The 15,156-nt window shown below is 41.2% G+C and overlaps 2 protein-coding genes across 4 annotated transcripts; both read right to left on the bottom strand.

Moving 5' to 3' along the window:
• Window positions 1-1,336: 1,336 nt before the first annotated feature.
• LOC145696678 (cyclin-dependent kinase-like 4) lies at window positions 1,337-7,867 on the bottom strand. Of its 3 annotated transcripts, none has more exons than XM_081773758.1 (11): window positions 5,860-6,087; window positions 5,291-5,469; window positions 5,152-5,246; window positions 4,438-4,503; window positions 4,246-4,374; window positions 4,070-4,197; window positions 3,520-3,680; window positions 3,307-3,452; window positions 2,884-2,954; window positions 2,760-2,841; window positions 1,337-1,977 (listed from the first exon to the last, which is right to left on the bottom strand). In XM_081773758.1, exons 2-11 carry the CDS (start codon window positions 5,367-5,369, stop codon window positions 1,801-1,803), a joined length of 1,134 nt encoding a protein of 377 aa, XP_081629884.1. In that variant the 5' UTR covers window positions 5,370-5,469; window positions 5,860-6,087; the 3' UTR covers window positions 1,337-1,800. The 3 variants fall into 3 exon arrangements, with proteins under 3 accessions (XP_081629884.1, XP_081629883.1, XP_081629882.1); XM_081773757.1 differs by lacking the exon at window positions 5,860-6,087 and adding an exon at window positions 7,726-7,867 and having other exon boundaries at window positions 1,343-1,977; window positions 2,703-2,841; XM_081773756.1 differs by having other exon boundaries at window positions 1,343-1,977; window positions 2,703-2,841; window positions 5,860-6,086.
• Window positions 7,868-8,435: 568 nt separating this feature from the next.
• LOC145698470 (phosphorylase b kinase regulatory subunit alpha, liver isoform-like) lies at window positions 8,436-14,055 on the bottom strand. The gene is made up of 15 exons (XM_081775673.1): window positions 13,900-14,055; window positions 13,545-13,829; window positions 13,082-13,505; window positions 12,781-13,036; window positions 12,437-12,672; window positions 12,148-12,351; window positions 11,905-11,972; window positions 11,306-11,571; window positions 10,444-11,167; window positions 10,126-10,299; window positions 9,672-10,009; window positions 9,520-9,583; window positions 9,131-9,274; window positions 9,036-9,092; window positions 8,436-8,629 (listed from the first exon to the last, which is right to left on the bottom strand). Exons 1-15 carry the CDS (start codon window positions 14,053-14,055, stop codon window positions 8,450-8,452), a joined length of 3,576 nt encoding a protein of 1,191 aa, XP_081631799.1. The 3' UTR covers window positions 8,436-8,449.
• Window positions 14,056-15,156: the final 1,101 nt, after the last annotated feature.

Below are 15,156 nucleotides of genomic sequence, written 5' to 3'. Positions count from 1 at the left end.
TCTGGAAAAAGTGTGGACAGTATCTTAAAATAAAGATGTAACGTAAAAGATAAGAGAAAGCACTGCGTTGCAAATAAACATAAAAAGAGAGAATCATGGAGGAGTCCTGGCACACAGCTGGCCTAAGAGGAGCTTTGGTGCTGCGCACTTGGCATTTTGCAACTGTTGTTTTGCAGTAGGCACTAGAAAGAATGTCATTAAAATCGAAGCGTGCTTTCAAAAACGGGCGCTTATGGTTTGTCAAAGTTAAAAACAACTGCTGCTACTGTTTCCTCCTTGATTTCAAAGTCTCGGAGTCATGAGTCTCAGAGACCCCGGATTTTTTAATTCATGAGTTCTCGAAGAAAATGTTGTCTTTTGAAGTAATGACAATTCTTTATGCGATTGACGGTTTCAAATGCGACCTTTGTACTTTATAAGCACAGGGTAGTGGCTAATGGTAGACGAATTAGTCGAAAGAGCAAGCTGTCGAACTGTCAGAGCGAGCAGTAAAGTCCATTTCGATAATTTTCAAACTATCTTCAGAAAAGCTTTTTCTCTTCCAGAGATCGCTCACAATGGTAATTGAAGAAGTAACAGAGACGGATGCAAATGCGATTGAGCAACCAAAAATTCATTCCTTTTTGCTTTGAAACTTTTCTTCCTATTTAGAAAGTATTTGTTTTATCAGCGAAACTAATTGACAACTTTACTTTTTTTTCCCGGCTGGGACGAAGATTTGTCGCGGATTCACAAAATTACTTTAGGACAAGGTTTCAATGTCTGCTGATGATTGTGTAATATTTATCCAACCCTAACCCTAACCCTAACCTCTAAATAATAGCAGCATCTTATAATCAAGCGAATATGATTATTGAGAACTTAGTAAAAGATTCCGAAGAGAATATCGCTTCGATCGATGTTGTTGCGAATGGATATCAATCTTGGCAACCGATTATTTTTGTCTCTCCTGTTGATTACTGCGCTACATAGAAAACCAAATCGAAACGTTTTATAGCAATATATAGAATGAAAATTTTACTCGTTTCCGTAACAAACTATTCCGGAATGACTGCGCTCCTGTTCGACCTTTACGATTTTTATGCGTAAAGTAAGGCGACTTTAATTTACGGAAATTTTCCGCTTTGATTAGTTTTTTATGCTTTTGGAAACAATGAAGATTTTTTGCTCAAATTTGCGCAGCCCGGGGCGCATCGTTTCTAGGGCCGATCACCAGGCAGCTGGAGTGACGTGCCCAAACTTAATGACAATAGTAGTTTAGAAAACGTCTTGCCGCTGACATTTTTTGAAATTCTACAAAGTCTTCTTGACAAAAAACATTTGCATTTATTGAGGTTTATGCAGGAGAACTCAGCATTTTAGGTCGAAAATAGTTCTGTACAGGGTTACGAAGCGCTTTTTACAGGTAGAAAAGAAACAAGAGTGAACCTTTTTGTTATAGAAGGGGAAAGATTATGCAACCATAAGAAGAATCGCTTCGAAAAGAAATTTTCGGAAGAAATTATTCTTTTTTTTTGAAAATGTTGAGAAGTGTTTTTAGGCATTTTGCAGACCGTGCTCATTATAAGACCACCCCAAAGGAGGAAAAATGAAAATTTGTCCTTTTGAAATTGTCTTATGATGATCAAGGCCTGTAGCTTATGCATTATGCCCAGGTCAGTAATGGCTAAAGCTACTGTAAGTTGTTAGGACAGCGACAAGCCCAGCTACTGTTTTTTTATGTTCAGGATTAATTTTTTTTTTGAAATAAATTAAAATTCATCGATTTTTTCTTTCAAGCAATTGGCTTCAGGAAAAGCTTCAAAGCTTCGGAAAGTTTGGACCGTTTCCAAATTTTTTCGTTGCTGGAAAGTATCGGTCTTTTTTGGATAGCGACACCTTGGACTCGGAATGAAGACTGTGGTAATTGTTGCTGGAGAAGAGCGTCGGACTGTGCGAAATTGGATTGCTGTTTGACATCAGATGTGGCAGTATGTTCTGAAATCGAATGTCAGATATGGATTGGGATGGAGAAATTAGTCTGTGTTTGCAACTAAACTAAAGTACAGTGAAAGTTAGTACAACACCAGTAGTATCAACTTGTTTTTTTTCACCTAACCATGCTTGCGTAAACGATCAACCCTTTTTCCTCACAATTTACTCGTGCTCTTATTTAACTAATGGGGATGCAAATACAATTGATTTTGATTTCGTGATAAAAAATTAAAAGAAAAAAATATCTAAGAACCTCTTTCTGAGAGAGGCCATTCGGCGAGCGCTGGGCTGCCTTATGGCTTGTGTGAGTGGCTGGCCCTAGAATCGGGTAGAACGATTTCATGGTCAGCTTGAGCCGCTTCGCCTCGGCCTTTGAGTTACTGCTAGTGGAGTTGGACTTTATCGTGGAGAGCTAGGCAGCAAAATATTACAATTTTGTTATAGAAACTATCGGAGGCCTCCTTTGAAGCGCCGCCGGCCAAGGGTTCCCTTCAATGACGTGAGAAAGCGGATACTTCCTCGCCTTCGGATGTTATTCTGTTAGTTTAGTTGTTTTATTTGTACTCTACTTCACTTCAATCGGGCTCACTCATTTCCTATCATGTTTGCAGCTTTTCTTTCCGTAAAACTCGTGAAATAATTTTGATTTTTCAAAAGAATCAAGTCTTTTGAATTCCGACTTTTGATTTCGGGAATGAAAGATTTCGTGTGAAAGAGCTGCTACTAACCGGAAATGAAAGAACGTGGTTTGAGTAGTGGTTTCCATTGTTATAAGCTCCAGGTACCGGTCTGCCGTTGCGAGGTCGTCGGGGCTTTCGCGCGAACGATTCCGTCGACTTTGACATGATCTCCAGCTCGTCACGGAAACTAGGAAGGAGTTAGCGCTACGGAAGCGAAGAAAATCGGTACCTATCGAAGTACGCGTGGTCAAGGAGTTCTCCACAATCCAATCGCATTGTTGGGTCCATTTGCAAACAATTCTGAAATTGCAAGGTAAGACATTTGTTCAAATTATGATTTTCAACGAGGTTAGGAAATTCGGAAAAAAACTATCAATCAGATAATTTTTCTCCAAAAACCATTGTAGGAGATGAGCAAATGCTTTCCCGCGAACATTTGTGGTTCATTAAATTCTAAGGTCGCGAGTCATTATTGGGGCTAGCGACCACAATGGTGTCCAGGACAAAAAGCGGATTCATAGAATTCGCTGAAAGGGAATATCCTGTCCAGCTGTTGCTGAGGAATTAGTTTTCTTTCCAGCGGAAGTGATTTGGACTGTCTGAGTCGCTTCGGAGCGCTCGGGTGAAATTTAACTAAGGAGAAAGTTTTTACCTTTAAAAAGCTGATCGTATGGTTTGGTGCTTTTGGATAGAGGGCTTCGATTGGAACCCGTTCCCGTGGACTCGTTAGATGCAGATGCTGGCCGCGAAGATACTTGTTGGTTTGGAGGAGTTTCTTGTGTTGAATTATTAACTCGCCTGAATACATATGTTGAAGCTAGGAAGCCTTACTTGGAAATATGAAGTGTTAATTGGTGGTACTTACCGCATGTCTTTTGAATCTTATGCAGCTGGTCCAGTTCTGATTTTCCCGGCCAAATGGGTTGCCCATTGAGAAGCTCGCCAAACACGCAGCCTACTGCCCAAATATCGACGGCACTGTTGTACTTCAAATCTCCAACAATCAGTTCCGGCGCTCGGTACCACCTAAAAACGCATAAAAAATTGATCAAAACTTCTGAAGGCTTCTTTGTTTTGAATTTGTCAGATATCAAGGGAAAACTCAGATGCGCATCCGGCTGCGGCGGAGTTCTGTAAACTTCCGGCGTGGAGCGATATACTCGTTGTACTGTAGTGTTGTTACAGTGGAAGCGATTGCTCGGTTCTATTTGACTCTGGGTCGAAACTGCCAGCATTGACAATTTGACATTTAGAGCAGATATATCTTCAAACTGTATCTTACAGTCTGAATGATTTAAGTCCAAGCGGACGCAATCACTTCCTACTGGAAAAAGACCTACTGTAATTATGTATTTGACCTAATTATATTTGTTCCGGTACTTGGAAGTTTAAGAGTTATCGGCAAATGTATTTACCTCGTGGCGACGTAGTCTGTCAAATCGTCTCCAGGGTTCAAGATTCGAGCAAATCCAAAGTCGCACAGCTTGATTTGGCCTTGCTTCGTAATCAGTATGTTTTCTGGCTTCACGTCTCTATGGATGCACTAGAGATAAAAACTCGTCCGGGATCAGTTTTCATTCACAGTCATTACCTTTTGATGATGACAGAACTGGAGGCCTTTGAGCACTTGCCAGATTATCCTCTTTATTGATTGTTCCGGAAGCCCGTGTGGGTTCTGCTCGAGCTCCGTCAGTACAGTGTGGTCGCAATACTCAAACACCTAACAAAGCAGCCGTTAATTAACTGTGCACACTCGGTGAAACTTGGTGAAACTGAAACTTACCAGATGTAAACGTCGCGATTTGCGATAGACCTCAATCAGATTCACAAGATTTTGATGTTTCAGCGACTAAAAGAATCTTTTTAAAACAAATAAGCAACTGGTAGTAGGGGGTTATCATCAGCTGCCCCTAAGTTAGGGGCCCTAACCCTAAACCTAACCCAGGGGGCAACGCCTCTCGGGACCCCCCCCCCCCACCTAAGGCCTAAACCAGGTGGTTTCGCCCTAACCCTAACCCTAACCCTAACCAATAGCCCATCTAGAGATATTGGGTTGCGAATCATAGGATCGAATGATAACCCCTCTCTACAAAACAACTACTCATCTCCCTGCTTCTTTGTTTTCCATGAAGATTTACGCAAATGCTAAGAGAGTAATCCTAGAGTAACGAGTCAATCTTTTATTGACGAGCGGAATTACGTTTGTAAGACAATGTCATCTGGCTTGTTTGAAGTTGATTACGGACTTGTCGTTTTTGATATTTGTTATCAGACAAGAATAAGTCTCAAATCGCAAATAATTACACTCGAGTTTACAGTTGGATTTCTAAAGTTCTGATTTCCAAAGTCCAATCAATGTCAAAATGTGATCATTAATAATTTCTCAAGCGGTTCAAGTTTGGAGCAAACAAAGATGCTTCCTGGAGACATGCGACGCGCATCCAACTTTGCCCTTTTATCTTTCGCTTTTCTGCTGAGCTGCTGAGTTTTGATTTACCTTGAGCATGCGTATCTCGCGCATCGCAATCTTCTTTATATTCAGTTCATCTTCGGACTCGATGAACCTCTTGACGGCCACGATAGCCCTGGTCTCTTAAATATTCATGCTACCATCTGGTGCAATCAAGGAAGAGTACCTCGATTGCGGCACTTGTAAACGATTCCATAGCTTCCTTCGCTTATCTTCTCGATTTTTTCATATTTGTCTCTCGACATCGTCTGTTCGATTTCACTTTCACTTCAAGAAAACTTCAAGTTGGGTTGTTTCTTCTAGTGCTTCTTCTGATTTTGATTGTTGCTTCGGATGTAAAAGAGACTAAAGAGTAAATTAATATCAAGAACGTTTGGCGCCAGTTTACTGCCCGTTTCACCTCTGCAAATAGATATTTCATTTGATATCTTCGATTACGCTCTCACATAATCTCCCTCGTTTATCAATGAATCTGTCTCGTAAAGGGCCCTATAAATGTTCTATTGGGCAGATACGAGAGTTTCAATGAAAGAAAGAAGCCTCGGAAACAGACAAATGGGATCAAATCAGAATGTCTGGGCGAAACACTGTAACCCAGGTGGAAAAGACAACAGTAACAATTGTAAAGAAAGGTCGTTGCGAAGCTTAAATTTACTAAGTAAATCGATTTTTCTGGTGCGGTCTTGGTGATTGACCCGTTTTTTCAATATTTAGTTTTTTTTTCTTAAATCATACCGGATTTTTCGGTCTCGTTTAGTGTTCAGTTTTCAGTTCTCTCTTGTGCGCTGGGTGGCTTTGGTATCCACTTTGGCGTTATCTCTCTTTTGTATTTCAGTTTTTGAAGAGACTTGAGCAGCCTCCCGCCAAATGGAATTAACTTCGGCCAGAGGCACCTCGCAAAGTCTCTCTTTGAGCGGCTGTAGTAGGAGCAGCGCCCTCCTCTAGAACACGCGCTGCCCCAGGCGCGTTATATGATCGTTTGGAAGAAACTTACTATCATGTGGTTTATAGATTATTGATAAAATGACCAGTTATCAAAGATTCAGAATAAGAGGTCACGTGGCCTCTTTTTCGTTATGATTTTTACTGCCTTTCAAAAAAAACAACTTCTTCAGAATATTTGTTATGATTAGCTAATTACTTCTTCTCAAAAATAGTTAGAGAAAAATTATTAAAAAGAAGTCGTTCCTAATTGACTTTCGCGTTTCCATAAAAGAATAGTGAAACAAGAAGGCTCAATTCAATATTTAACGAGCAGGACTGGTATTAGTAGCGTACTAAGTGGTTAACCACAGAAACTCATTTTTCTATAAGCGGATTTCCATAGAATGAGTTTCGATAATCCGCGACAGAATTGAGTGCCAAGCCATAGACTTCTATTATATAAGGATTTTTCCGGACTAAGCTGATGTGTAGACATTTTCAAAATGGAATATTCTGACGTTCTTTCCAGAAAATTATAAGGTAGCGACGAAGATACAGTGTAGTTTTGGATCAAAAACTGACAGCTGGGAATTAGACCTATCAATAATATCGTGTCCTGGATTGTAAGATTGTGTCAACTGTGCTCTTTTCTCCAAGCCTCGGGTAAATTTGTTGAAGACCAAAGCTCTATTTGAGGGGTCGTTTCCCCGTTGGATCTTCAAACGCCCTACCTTACTGTATTTCAAAGAAGAAAACAAGTGTTCAATGGGGCCATCAAGTCTACGCTTAAATAATATGCTCAAAAAGTCAAAGTATAAAAGTGTTTTCAATCAGTAAAGACGATCAAATACGAATTCAAATTTTGACGGCGCCCGGAAGTCCGCCGTTTCTTTAGTCGCATCCGATCGGCTTTTACTGTATTAAAGGTAGAGCATCGTATCGCTACGTGTTGGACAGTTTTGATGGATGGCGGAGCAAAGAATGATCAACTTCATATCAGGTGATAGAAGTGATCCAAACTTCAGAGAACGTCGGAACCGGAAAATGTTTATTCGCGCTCTTCGCAAATACTGATAACGCAGCGAATAGAATAAGGGTCTTTAGGTATTCCTTTAAGAAAGTTAATCTCCCTTTAAATTTTAAATTTTTAAGTGAGAATTTAATATTTAATCGGAGCTCTCTTGGACAAGGATCTGAATACGGACAGTAAGCCACTGAGAATTTGGTTTCGCTGGTTAAACCACTGGACACTTTTATTATTACAGGCCAGATATTCATGTTCTACGGTCCGAGGTCAATAAAAGTTGCATCAAAGACGGCCTGGCAGATACAAGAGGAAAACTGTAATTTGGACTCAATTCAAATAGTGTTTGCCAGCGGCTTTAGCTTGGGAATTTATTTAGCTGAGATTTGGGCGGAGACGAAATGCGCAAATCTGTTTGCGCGCGTCCTCACTACTGTTCCTGTTTCAAGTGTAGAAATATTTACTGTAGGAATAACTCAATTATAGCACTCGAAAATTGCCTGTAGGCACGAGTATTACGCTTCTTACGCTTCTGTAAATAGAATTACTTTTAAAGTCGTAAACTTGAAAATAAGTTAAATTCGGGGCCTGTATGATTCGCCCCGCGGCGTGGGCTTGAGCAAGTATTCAAGAGTAACCGTGCGTCTACTCACATTGTTTGGAGCTAATGCAACTGTTGTCTTCAAATTCTCTCGTGCTGTCTGGATTGTCGAAAATTCCTCGATCCCGCGTGATTATTATTTTGACCACGCAGTGGCGTTCTTTCAATCTCTTTTTCAAGGCCAATTCTACTCTGCCTTTAGCAAAGGGGACAGAAATGAAGCTCCTTATGGATGCGAGAAGCCATTCAAATATTTATTCCGATTTTCTATGGAGACGATAGAAGAGAGAAGTTCTCTTATTAAAAATTATCAAGACCTTTGGTAGTACTTTAGTAGATAAGTGGCAAACACAGCGGGTTGGCACTCTACTTCTGTATCTGAAACAGTAGTAAATTGGCATGAAAAATGCGAGATATAAAATTTAGATGAAATTAAAATCTGAAAAGCGCCATAAAAATTATTCTCCCACAAATGCTCAAAAGCAAATACCAAATTTCGATTTCAACTTCCGCATCGCTTCCTGAAAATTTTTGAAAAGTTTATTGCCCAATTTGATCTTCTTTTATGTTCCCTTCTCTGAATTGCCCCGTATAGCCTGCAGGATCGCGTGAGTAAAAAATAGGCAGAGGTTTGATTGAGTTTTTCACACAGCGAAATAGAATACAATGCTTCAATGGGTGGACAACAAAGTCTTTAAAAAGACGGACCAGGGCCAAAAGGATCGTATTCCGACCCTTGCTCATCTTGCTCCTGATTTCACAATATTGGATTATATTTATTGCACAGCACAATGCTTGGATTCTCCTTGCTCGGCTTCTTTCTCCAGAATATCCGTACATGCGCGGACGAGATACGCCATTGTCCCGAATCTTCCAGTCGGAGCAGAATCGTAAAAGTCCTCGTGGCTCACGTCGCTCTGAATGCCTTCCAGAATTTGATCTTCCCGGAAAAATTGCTCAGCTGTCGATGCGTTCAAGATTTTGAAAAAAATGAGGGAGCGAGTTCAAAAGTAGTCGGCGGATTAGTTTTATTTGGCTTCAAATCAAAGTATGAACGATAGTTTGTTTTGAAGTTATCGCTTTCAAAATGAAAAATAACATTCAAAATTACAGCGATCTATCGTTGTATCAAGTCATTTTTATGCGGAACTGGGTTAGGGTTAAGGTTAGGGTTAGGGTTTGTGTGAATCAGTCCCGTTTTGACTAGGTTTGGTTTGGTTTGGATTGGTTCTGTTTGGTTAGGGCTAGGGTTAATCAGTCCCCTTTCGACTGGAAGATACAAATACTGCTTTGAAGGACTTTTGAGCAATATTATCTGTCAAATTGCTATTTAAATTGATAGTTAGATTATTTATCTTGAACCTTTCCTAGACTGAGAATGACGTCCACATCAATTATCCATTCAACGTTAACTTTTGTCTTATCAGAATTAAAAATCAATCCTCATAAAAAATTACCTGAAAAGAAGCGAGCATAGAAAGAACAGAAAGTGCTTCGACCACCATTTGCCTTCTTTCTGGCTCCGGAATTCCATTTAGTGTATTTTCGACGAGAAGCGCGAATTTTAGTTCACTCGAGGTCATTTCCCTGGTAACCGTCCCCTAAATGCTTTTTAAGTGCGAGAATATCGTAATTAGACGTCATTTTTGAAGCGTTAAAAGGCAGTTTTTTGTGAATATGAATTCGTAATTGTTCAAATATTTTAAATAATAATGCGTTCATTGACGAAAGAATGACTGGTAAATAGATTCTCAAATCTCAGAATCGGGTGACAACTGAAACAGAAGCCACAAGTAATTCGCCTGTAAGTTGGGCTTACTGGAGCAAACACTCCTGATGCATTCACCTGTATTAGTCTGCCTCCAATTTGAAGCCCATGACAGCGGGCGAGTACTTGCCAAACTCGACTGACCTTGGTCATTCTTTTTTCAGTATCTGTAGAAACTGACAAGCCGATCAGTTAAGACTAGATCTTACAAAACTCAGACCAATTTCCTGTAAAAGTCTGTGGCAACGCGATTTAAAGCTCCGTCTAATTGTCTTCGCCGAAGCCACGATCCAGCCCTCTGTCCTGGATCTTCAACGACTATTTCCGAGTTGAGGCCTCCAAGAGTCAGCATGAGGGATTGATGCGTCGAGTCCTGACGACTTAGACGATCGCCACTTCTAGTCCGATTTGAGGAATTGGCTTCGTTGGGCATTTTTCGTCCGCGCTCGGTAAAGGGAGAAACGATAGATCCACGACGAGTTCTTGAATTTGACCTTGCTCGGATTCCTTTTTTGCCGTCTTGGGCGATTGCTATCTCGTGACCAGAAAGGAGAGAGTGTAGAAGTGCCTTGAATAGGGCTCTTTATTAACTCTGCATATAAGCGCTTCATTACATAATGAAAAATAGAGACTCGAAAGTGCGAGACCGCAGACTTACGTCTATTCTAGTTGTTTCAGAAATACCTTTAATTCAGAAGGTGGCAGAGCTAAAAGGCATGACGATGCTTCGCGTCCAGAACAATCGAAAAGTCTGGCCAACTCGGAAGCAAGCACCTGCACAATAAGTCCGACCCGGAGACGAAGTAAATCGTTAAATAGAGTTGGTTGCCCACGGATCAACATCGCCAAATACTTGACGTGGGTTCAAAGCAGTTATTTCCTGCCTTTTGCCAGCGAAAATTCCGGGAAAAACGCGGGAGGTCGATTTCGAACATTAAGAAAATAATTCAATAAAGACTGTTCCGAATAGCCCTGTCAAAACTTAGAACCCGAACACAGAATAACTTCCTGTTGCAGGATAGCGACGTCGCCATCGCCACACGCCTCGAGTATCATAGCTTCGATCTCACCCGACTGAAGTGGCTTGTCGATTGTCGTTTCGCGACTGTCCGGCGGCAGACCAACGGTGATGCTTTTTTGGCGCACAAGGATGTCTGTAACCGCTTGATCTAGCCCTGGAAGTGGCTTGTTCAAATAACCAGCAAGTTCGCGCGCTAATAACCATTGTTGCTCGCGACATGCTCGGTCGAAGACTTCTTCTAGGAGTGGAGTGATTTGGACAGGACCAACAGAGGGTATTTGAACGCGATAGTTTTCGTCGGTTGCTTCGGAAATTTCAAGGAGAACGCCAGCTTGATCGACGAGACACTTGGCGGTGAGAATTGTATACGAATCATCCCGGCCTGATCGAGTGGAAGTGAAGCTGTGGCTTTCCGATCTTCGACGGTTGATTTTCGGCACGAGCGTCATATCTGTTAGGTCAAGGTTCATGTTTATGACTCTCGCTTTATGAAAGTCTTTGGGCGATCGCATTGGAGTTATTGGTAGTTTTGGCAATGAAAGAGTCTTTGATGCGCTCGATTTTGGAGAAATTCCGTCTTTTACATCTGCGAATTGAAGCTTGGAAACATTTGAAGTCGGGAGAAATTCTTCGAGCTTCGCTGACTTGACTCGTACTCCTGCGATGTATCCAGAAGTAATTTTTCGGACGAGATTAATTATTTCGCTTTAGAAGGGGTAAGCGGTGATGAAATCGTAATAGAGTGAATTTTCTGTCAAGATTACGTCATTCAATTGTGAAGGTCAATCAAGAGCAAGGGTAAAATACTAAGAAAATCAAAGGAAACTATCGCTTAGCCCCAGCCTATGTACACAAGAATCTGATGTATTCCAAATAAGCTCGGTGCTCAGCGGAATGACAATTGTAGGGCGTCCAGGGTGATTCCAGTGCGATTGAATGTAGTTCAGCTCTGTTTGAACCTCCTCAATGAAGATGTTGACATCAGCTGCGATCCAATTCTGATCAATGTTTGAAAATTCCGGGTAGAAGAAGGTCATCGTTCCGTCTCCCAGTTCGTAGAACTTCGAAGTGCTTAGAATGCCAATTCGTCCTTTGGGTCTATTTAGGATCTGTGATCAACACTCGACATGGAGTGATTTCCGTAGAATTATTACATCAAAGGCCTGTCTCCAGCCAAAAATTAATTCATGGTTGCTTCCAGATTCGAAGCACTGATGCACGAATGAATGGATGCTAGGGAACGAACGCGCATCCTTCAAGATTACCGAGGATTACGAAAGCTTCTGTAACCAAATATATTTATATGATGATCATTCTAGCCTTCCGTTATCCATTTTTACTCCGAAAAATGAAAATAGTGTTATTTTTCCCGTTTGCGAATCTATGCAGTGGTTACTATATCTTCCAAGCTTACAGAGTAGATCGCCACACGGCAATCTCACTCTATGATCAAGAAGAAAACTGGATGCCGCCAGTTTTTCAACGTCCGACAAGAATGCCAGAAAATCTTCTAAAATCAAGTCTTTCTGATGAAATTTCATCTTTGGTGCGCTCTGGCATGAAAATTTGCACAAACATGAAAAATCAACTCAACGAAAAATGGCGGATAAGCCATCAAAAAGCATTCTGAAAACCTATTTGGTTCTGTTTCAATAAAATTAATCCCGAAAAAGATCCTTTCCTGCCGCTCAAACAAAGCATATCCGACTTTCCAAGATTCTTGTACAAATCGGAGAGAACAGTCACCGGATGTACACGAACCTTTGTAATGTCCTCAGCTCGCTGAAAGTGGTGTCCATGCTCGTTGAAAGTATCCTGCGTGAGATCGTCGAGTGCCAAGAATGACACCTGCGATTGAGTTATAAAGGGAATGATCCATTGTCTGGCTTCTTTGTCAAAACAGTGTTGATAGACACTAATTTGTTCAGCATATTTTGTACACAAGCGTTTGTTAAATCGAGATACTTATTCAACTCAAATCCTGAACAATAACTTCCGGTCTTTTCTGCATGGCCATTCTTCTGTTGAGCGGATCGAGCTCGCCCGGACTGACAAAGTCCTCCACCAAAAGGCGCGACAGAATATACAACGATTGTCCCCAAATATGCGGAAGAAAGCCAACGTTATCTCGCTTAGCAGATCCAGGAGCTTTTCTCTCCATGGCAACTGAGTCTTTATCAATGGCATAAGCCATTGGAAGATAAGGCTTTCTTCGGGATTTTCAAGCAAAGCCTTTAACTAATCTTTTCACCTACAACATACAGTAGTGAAAGACATCCGTTCGCTATCCGATAATTTATATTTCAAAATCCCTAAACAGATCTTCCTCAGGATCATCATGGACAAGAACAGCCCTGATTTGATTCTCCAGATCCTTGATTTCCTCACTCACTTGAGGCTTTGCCGCTCCTCGCTGAAAACATTTGGAGACAAGTCGCATGCATAAAAATAACGGCCATTGACACTCAATCTTTTCAAACTGCTCCAATTCCAGAGGATCGTAATGAAGACGATGTCGATCTTCTATCGGGGTCAGATAGCCGTCTCTTTGAAATCGGATGTATCCGAATTCCCCTACGAATCTTTAATAGAAAGAGTTTGAACTTTAAAAGCCCAAACCTTGAAGTTTTTCATCGATAATTGCCAACGTCTTTGTGACAATATCAGAGTTAGATACCGCAAAGGCAGGATATAGGACGACCGGCAAGAGCGCAGCACCAACTTCCTTTGACTTTGATTCTCGCGGTAAGAGTGACTCCAACACATCCTGGCACCTGGCCTTTTCATCAGGGGAAACGTGAATGATGCTCCTATAGCCGCCTTGGCATTGGAACAGGTCAAGCCCGTCTATCGCTTCGAGAGCAGCGAGGCACATCCCGATCGAACTGGCGTTGAGTTCTGGCACTCCATGGTTTGTCTTGTCACCACGCTCCCAGATTCCGTAATCGACGGTTTTGTAAGCGCTCTCGATGTAGAACACGAGATTTTGAATGAAATCGACTTCTTCTAGTGAAAGAATGATCTGCAGACCAGACGCGGTCATCTACGAATTACTATAATATCAAACAAAACTAGTCAAAACCTGTGCAAGTTGCAGAACAAACAAACCAGTAGCATCGAGCTGTAAGTGTCCCCAGTCATGATCGCCAACAACAGTGGACAAAGTTCTCACATTGAATTTCGCATGGATCGCGTCTCCAGTGGCCTTCGTTTTCTTGAAGCTCTCAATTTTCGAACTCTGGCGCATCATGCACATCAGCAGTGATCTCATAGTTTTGGTAGCAGAGCCAGCGAACATTTGAAACTTAGCCCGAGCGTCGTCAGTGTCACCATATTTTCGAAAAGACAGGGCCAGCGCCCAGACAGACTTTTTGCAGTTTTGAAAAGATAATCGGAAAAGCAAAAATTACAAAAGAACGAATTTATAAAACAATGACCTGAACTGCCCAGAGATTGTCTCGAATCCACGCATGTTTTTCGCCTGTTCCAGTGTTCGAAAAATACAGCTCAGTCACTGGATCCAAGTTGCATTGTATCGTTTTCTCTAGTAAATCGGCGAAGTAATCGAGATTTTCGTAAACCGGTCCTCTCATCGAAATTAACTCTTACGATTCTTACGAGAATGCTGATTGGTTCAAGGCCAGAAAGTCTCCAGGCTATTGGGCAGAATATTTTAACAAGAGTTCCAGCTTTCGCACATCGAATTTAAATGCTAATTATTGAGTCGCATTTGTGATTGGCGGCTTGAAAGTCAAAAAAGCGCCGCCAGTGGCGAAAACTAAAAAAAGGACGACAAGTGTTTTTCATTTTTTTCTTTTTATTGCACGGATATATAAGATAAATAGGAAATGGATATTATAAGAATTTTCAGAAAGTGATTTGAGGGACCATTTTTGCCAAGAAGAAATATTGTTTGTAATTTCTTTTTCAATCTAAAAACATCTGGCCGAGGACTTGCTACATTTTCTTGCACTAATTGTTTTCGAATCCCTTGAAGCATGTCAGGGCTCTCAGGATCAGCTAGCCACATGTCTTTTTCAAAGCAGTAGCCGCGAGCTTGTTGATAGGTCATATAATATGACTCATATTCGCATGGGAAATGTGGTAAGAAACGGGCTCGTCTTGGTTTGGCTTTTTGCTCGCAATTTTTTCAATGTTTTTCAACGCGCTCTTGATGTTTTCAGGAATGTCACTTGTATGCCACTGCCTTGTTTAACAAATATATTTAAAAATTATTGGTAATAAATAATTTGTAAATATCTGTTTTACTCTCCTGGATCCAACATTCCAGTTTATGCAGCAAATCATCAATATTCGCTTGTGGGCTAGCTTTCTCATCAAAATGAATTGAAAGTGGAGGCCAGAATATGCACACGCAGTCTCCTACGTCTTGCTCACCGCCGTAGATCCATCCGTTGTTAAATTTTGCAGCTTTTCGGGCTATTTTGTAATATTCCATGAAACGATTGGCAAGACCTCTCCAAGCATTGCGTTCGATCGAATCGCGACATTGAAAGGCGGCGACATCAGCCTGTCTCCAAAAGTCGAGGAAGTCGACATAGAAGGCATCAGGTTGCTCACCCGAACCTGGCTCAGCTAAGAAAGCTGCTGCTGACTGGAAAAAAAATGCTGAAAAAATCCGTTTCATCTAGTCTTTTTTTGAGTTTTCGAATGAAAAATTTGCTTTTATAGAA

This window comes from Oikopleura dioica, chromosome 2, assembly GCF_907165135.1.
Source record: "Oikopleura dioica chromosome 2, OKI2018_I68_1.0, whole genome shotgun sequence".
Lineage (NCBI taxonomy): Eukaryota > Metazoa > Chordata > Appendicularia > Copelata > Oikopleuridae > Oikopleura > Oikopleura dioica.
The sequence above is the reverse complement of the archived record's forward strand: the minus strand, read 5'-3'. Positions and strand labels throughout refer to the sequence as shown.

Excerpts from the sequence above, each read along its gene's own strand:
- LOC145696678 (XM_081773757.1), bottom strand. The coding sequence starts at position 5,369 with ATGTCGAGAGACAAATATGAAAAAATCGAGAAGATAAGCGAAGGAAGC. Across the intron at positions 5,247-5,290 it reads TTACAAGTGCCGCAATCGAG|AGACCAGGGCTATCGTGGCC; the intron begins GTACTCTTCCTT and ends TGAATATTTAAG. Across the intron at positions 2,842-2,883 it reads GACCACGCGTACTTCGATAG|TTTCCGTGACGAGCTGGAGA; the intron begins GTACCGATTTTC and ends ACTCCTTCCTAG.
- LOC145698470 (XM_081775673.1), bottom strand. The coding sequence starts at position 14,055 with ATGAGAGGACCGGTTTACGAAAATCTCGATTACTTCGCCGATTTACTA. Across the intron at positions 13,830-13,899 it reads ACAATCTCTGGGCAGTTCAG|TCTGTCTGGGCGCTGGCCCT; the intron begins GTCATTGTTTTA and ends AACTGCAAAAAG. Across the intron at positions 8,630-9,035 it reads TCATTCTCAGTCTAGGAAAG|CAATTTTTCCGGGAAGATCA; the intron begins GTTCAAGATAAA and ends TCGACAGCTGAG.